The 5,819-nt window shown below is 54.3% G+C and overlaps 1 protein-coding gene across 1 annotated transcript; it reads right to left on the bottom strand.

The window, feature by feature from the left end:
* Positions 1-595: 595 nt before the first annotated feature.
* LOC147099690 (Golgi-associated RAB2 interactor protein 3-like) lies at positions 596-5,610 on the bottom strand. Its single transcript, XM_085969063.1, has 4 exons — positions 5,296-5,610; positions 3,778-3,943; positions 1,224-1,453; positions 596-987 (listed from the first exon to the last, which is right to left on the bottom strand). Exons 1-4 carry the CDS (start codon positions 5,340-5,342, stop codon positions 777-779), a joined length of 654 nt encoding a protein of 217 aa, XP_085825189.1. The 5' UTR covers positions 5,343-5,610; the 3' UTR covers positions 596-776.
* Positions 5,611-5,819: the final 209 nt, after the last annotated feature.

Raw genomic sequence — 5,819 nt, 5'->3', positions numbered from 1 at the left:
CGCTCACCTGTCCGGTGCTCCGCCTCTTTCTCTTTCTCTTTCTCTCTTTTTCTCTTTCTCTCTCTCCCCGGCGCTGTGTTGAAAACTTCCCCAGTTTGTAACAAAACTCTTTATTGTTAAACTTTACACCCAGAGCCGACGTCACGGCTAATGACCCGGCCCGGCCAAGGCTCAGTGTGTGGGGGGTCAGGGGTGGTTTGGGATTAGCTCCTCCTCTTGTAGTTTGTGACGCAAATGGGAACGTGGTCTCTAATGACGTCATGGGTTCCCCTGCACGGCCGATGACGTGTGTGATTGTTGTTGAAGGACCAATGGGAGACGAGACTTTGGGAATCTCCAAACACAACCCGGAAAAGCCCGGAATCCCCGAGCTCAGCTCCACCTGTCTGAGTAATCCGCCCATTCCTGCCCCGCAGCATCGCCTCCAGGAGCGGCGGACAGACCGGCTCGGCCCGGCCCCGCCCCACTCCAGTGACAGGCAGAGCCGAGCCGGAGCGGAGCCGGACAGTCCGAGCCCAGCCGGAGCGGTTCACTCTAACATTGCTTCACATTGACACAGGCTGCTCTAGATCCCCATCCCATAGGCTCAGGTAACTCACACTTCAGTAATCACAGATTGTAAATCATTTTTATTTTATCTTTCCTGTTTCATTATTTGTTGACTTCCAGTTTTGATTCTGATCTGCAGCCTGTTGAGCGAGGGGCACGGGAGCCGAGTCGGACAGACTGATGTGACAAGTGGGCTGTTGGCGGTGTTGCTCAGTCAGTGAGCAGCTTCATGAGACTCGGGGCAAAGTACAAACATCTCCGCCTTGTGAGTAGATGTGATGGATCAGCTTCATCCAGTGTTGGAACATTTCATCCTCAAACCTCGAGTCGACGCCGATCAGCTGCAGGTAGAAGGATTGATGTGTCGCCAGTTTCAGCCGCAGTCTGTGATTCTTCTCATCGTAAATGGAAATTTTTGTTAACTTTAGAGGGAAAAGCCTGAAAAAAAAAGGAGAAAAACCCCAGAGATTTTAAAGATTGAAGGGAATCTGCATCTCACTGAGCTCTCGCACAATCCTGGATTTCATTAAGAGATCTCTGACACCCAGACTGATCTCTCCCCCGAGCCCCGTTGTTTGCAAAAACATTTTGTGACGGAAAACTTTGGTTGCAAACAAAATTGTCTGCCCGGATTGACCAAGCGATAGCGAGGAGAAGCCCTTGAAATGTCTGACCTGAGCAGCTGCAGAGGGGTGTAGGATCCGCAGGGCAGCCGGGACTCGGGGCCGAAGGCTTCTCTGGGGTTTCTGTTGAATATCTGCAGTTGCAGCTGTTTCTGTCTGTCGCTGGGTTGGGCAACCAGCAAAACATCTGGAATATAGAGCGTGGGGTCGGTGGAGGAGACGCCTATCGTGACCATGGTAACTCGATGATGGATGTCACTCACATGGCCTTTCTTACTAACCTGCAATTGTACAAAGACAGATTTGCATTCACACAGCACCTCCGATTTCAGAAATATTTCCCAACGCTTCATACACAATCAATGACTTGTTATTTATTTAGACAAATATTGTTGCTTTTAATTTGCAACGTAGAATCTCACAATCTGTTTCTGTTTGTAGTAGATGGGATTACACTCACTTCAGGGGAAAGGAGGTTGTTGGAAAATATAAAAGGAGTTGAAGACCAAAAAAATCCAGCAGTCAGCCCATGTGAGTCTGTGTGATCCGTGGGACACCTGCCATTCTAATGATCAGTCAGTAAACTAACAATGTGAAAGATCTGGCTGTGAATGCATGGGTTAGGCATTGATTCAAATCCAGTGCAGTGAAAGGCACCTCATTCTGTTGGCTGTAAGGGTCCTTTGTGAAAGGTAGTCACTGTTTGTAATGCAGGAAACGCGGTAGCCAATTTGCGCACAGCAAGATCCCGCAATAATCAGTTTTAGTGATGTTGGTTGTTGGAGAAGTGCGAGGTAATGCATTTGGGGAGGGCTAACAAGGCAAGGGAATACACTATAAATGGTAGGACACTGAGAAGTGCAGAAGGTCACAGGGACCTTGGAGAGCATGTCTACAGATCCCTAAAGGTAGCAGGACAGGTAGATAAAGTGGTTAAGAAGGCATACGGAATGCTTGCCTTTATTAGCCATGGCATAGAATATAAAAGCAGGGAATGGGGTTGTTTTCTTTGGAACAGAGGAGGCTGAGGGGAGACCTAATTGAGGTGCATAAAATTATGAGGGGCCTAGATAGAGTGGATAGGAAGGAGCTATTTCACTTAGCAGAGGGGTCGATAACCAGGGGGCAGAGATTTAAAGTAATTGGTAGAAGGATTAGAGGAGAACTTTTTTCACCCAGAGGGCGGTGGGGTCTGGAACTCACTGCCTGAGAGGGTGGTAGAGGCAGAAACCCTCATCACATTTAAAAAGTACTTGGATATGCACCTGAAGGGCCGTAACCTACAAGGCTACGGACCAAGTGCTGGAAAGTGGGATTAGGGTGGATAGCTCTTTGTCGGCCGGCACGGACAAGATGGGCCGAATGGCCTCCTTCTGTGCTGTAGATTTCTATGATGATATACGCTGGCCAGAACACCAGGGAGAACTCCCCTGCTCTTCTTCAAATAGTGCCATGGGATCTTTTACGTCCACCTGAGAGGGCAGATGGGACCTTGGTTTAACGTCTCATCCAAAAGATGGCACCTCCGACTGTGCAGCACTCCCTCAGTACTGCCCCTCCGACAGTGCGGCGCTCCCTCAGTACTGCCTGTCCAACAGTGCGGCGCTCCCTCAGTACTGTCCCTCTGACAGTGTGGCGCTCCCTCAGTACTGCCCCTCCGACAGTGCAGCTCTCCATCAGTACTGCCCCTCCGACAGTGTAGTGCTCCCTCAGTACTGTCCGTCCGACAGCAGCACTCCCTCAGTACTGCCCCTTCGACAGTGCGGCACTCCCTCAGTACTGACCCTCTGACAGTGCGGCGCTCCCTCAGTATTGCCCCTTGGGCAGTGCGGCGCTCCCTCAGTATTACCCCTCAGGCAGTGCGGCGCTCCCTCAGTACTGACCCTCCGACAGTGCAGTGTTCCCTCAGTACTGCCCTTCCGACAGTGCGGTGCTCCCTCAGCACTGCCCCTGCGACCGTGCGGCACTCCCTCAGTACTGCCCCTCCGACCGTGCGGCGCTCCCTCAGTACTGCCCCTCCGACAGTGCAGTGCTCCCTCAGTACTGCCCCTCCGACAGTGCGGTGCTCCCTCAGTACTGCCCCTCCGACAGTGCGGCTCTCCCTCAGTACTGCCCCTCCGACAGTGCAGCGCTCCCTCAGTACTGTCCCTCCGACTGTGCGGCACTCCCTCAGTACTGCACTGGGAGTGTCTGCCTGAATGATGTGCTGAAGTCTATGGAGTGGGACTTGAACCTGTAACCTTGTGACTCAGAGGGGAGAGTGCTGCCCACTGAACCACGGCTGATACTGTACAACAATGTACAGGACCCGGTGTTATCTCATCACAGCTTCTCTCTTTTTTCCCTCTCTCTCCAATTGCTTTCAAACTTGCTGCTGTCCTGTACTATGGGGTTGGAGCCCTCAGGAAGGATTCCCAATAAAACAAATCAGATAGTTATTGAAATAAAAGGAACTCCCGTTAACACAAAAGTGCGAAAAGCAAAATATGTCAGATTCTGGAAATCTGAACTGTGGCGAGAGTAAGGGAGGGTTCCCACCTGCCCGCATTGTCAGCCTGCCTGCTCTGAGCAGGACGACGGGCCACCGATGGAGCTGTTACCTCACCTGTATAAAGTTGCTTTCAAAGATCGGTGCAGTTTTAAATAGTGAATAATCGCCATTGTAGAGATGTTGTTGCATTTCTCCTGCACATGAGGTCGGCACGGCCCCAATATCCTCGAGAAGGTTGTAAAACAAGTAGGATCTGATATCGAGAGTGACCTTTTCAGAACTTGACAAAAAAACGGAAATTAATATAAATACACAGTTAATGATTCAAAATAAATGTTTAATGTAGAATAAAAACATTACATCTTCCCAAACTAATCCTGGTGTTGCCTGTGTGGGCAAGTATTTGATCAGTTAGATACAATATAGGCACGTGGCTCCCGACAATGAGAGCTGGAGGGGCCCCAAACCCGAGGGTACCCCCCAAACTAACCCGGGACCCCCCAAACTAACCTGGGACCCCCGGGCTTCACCCCCCAAACTAACCCGGGACCCCCGGGGCTTCACCCCCCAAACTAACCTGGGACCCCCGGGCTTCACCCCCCAAACTAACCTGGGACCCCCGGGCTTCACCCCCCAAACTAACCTGGGACCCCCGGGCTTCACCCCCCAAACTAACCCGGAACCCCCGGGGTTTACCCCCCCAAACTAACCCGGGACCCCCGGGGTTCACCCCCCAAACTAACCTGGGACCCCCGGGCTTCACCCCCCAAACTAACCCGGGACCCCCGGGGTTCACCCCCCAAACTAACCCGGGACCCCCGGGCTTCACCCCCCAAACTAAACCTGGACCCCCGGGCTTCACCCCCCAAACTAACCCGGGACCCCCGGGCTTCACCCCCCAAACTAACCCGGGACCCCCGGGGTTCACCCCCCCAAACTAACCCGGGACCCCCGGGGTTCACCCCCCAAACTAACCCGGGACTCCCGGGGTTCACCCCCCAAACTAACCCGGGACCCCCGGGGTTCACCCCCCAAACTAACCCGGGACCCCCGGGGTTCACCCCCCAAACTAACCCGGGACCCCCGGGGTTCACCCCCCAAACTAACCCGGGACTCCCGGGGTTCACCCCCCAAACTAACCCGGGACCCCCGGGGTTCACCCCCCAAACTAACCCGGGACCCCCGGGGTTCACCCCCCAAACTAACCCGGGACCCCCGGGGTTCACCCCCCAAACTAACCCGGGACCCCCGGGGTTCACCCCCCAAACTAACCCTGGACCCCCGGGGTTCACCCCCCCAAACTAACCCGGGACCCCCGGGGTTCACCCCCCAAACTAACCCGGGACCCCCGGGGTTCACCCCCCCAAACTAACCCTGGACCCCCGGGGTTCACCCCCCCAAACTAACCCTGGACCCCCGGGGTTCACCCCCCCAAACTAACCCGGGACCCCCGGGGTTCACCCCCCAAACTAACCCTGGACCCCCGGGGTTCACCCCCCAAACTAACCCGGGACCCCCGGGGCTACACCCCCAAACTAACCCGGGACCCCCAGGGTTCCCCCAAACTAACCCGGGACCCCCAGGGTTCCCCCAAACTAACCCGGGACCCAGTAAATCACCCGCCGCTCTTACCAGACCCGTGTCTCTGTGCTGGCCTCTGCTGGGGGCTGACCGGGCATTAAAACAATGCTTGTCTGTGAGTGGAGCACCTTCTCCCGGAGCCCCTCATCATCGGGAAGCTGCCGACAGCTGCTGATGTCAGCGTGAGTTCAGCGATCTCTGTTGGCGCACAAAGGCGCGGCTCTGAGCGGAGTTCCACTGCAACAAACCGGCCTCTCACTTCAGCCCTGTGCTGGGAAAAACACCCGAGCTGGGATATAAACACCCCGAGCTGGGATAAACACCCCGAACTGGGATGTATACACTCCGAGCTGGGATAAACAGCCGAGCTGGGATATAAATACCGTGAGCTGGGATATAAATACACCGAGCTGGGATATAAATACACCGAGCTGGGATAAACACCCCGAACTGGGATGTATACACTCCGAGCTGGGATAAACAGCCGAGCTGGGATATAAACACCGTGAGCTGGGATATAAATACACCGAGCTGGGATATAAATACACCGAGCTGGAATAAACACCCTGAGCTGG

This window comes from Somniosus microcephalus, chromosome 28, assembly GCF_052327205.1.
Source record: "Somniosus microcephalus isolate GS21.2 chromosome 28, FLI_Smic_1.0, whole genome shotgun sequence".
NCBI classification, from domain to species: domain Eukaryota; kingdom Metazoa; phylum Chordata; class Chondrichthyes; order Squaliformes; family Somniosidae; genus Somniosus; species Somniosus microcephalus.
Note: the sequence above shows the minus strand (reverse complement) of the source record. Positions and strands in the feature narration are given on the sequence as shown.

What these genes read in the sequence shown, in the direction of transcription:
- LOC147099690 (XM_085969063.1), bottom strand. Translation starts at nt 5,342, where the DNA reads ATGCCCGGTCAGCCCCCAGCAGAGGCCAGCACAGAGACACGGGTCTG. An exon ending in AGCACAGAGACACGGGTCTG is followed by an intron (nt 3,944 to 5,295) that starts GTAAGAGCGGCG and finishes TTTTTTGTCAAG; the next exon opens with TTCTGAAAAGGTCACTCTCG. An exon ending in TTGAAAGCAACTTTATACAG is followed by an intron (nt 1,454 to 3,777) that starts GTGAGGTAACAG and finishes GTACAATTGCAG; the next exon opens with GTTAGTAAGAAAGGCCATGT.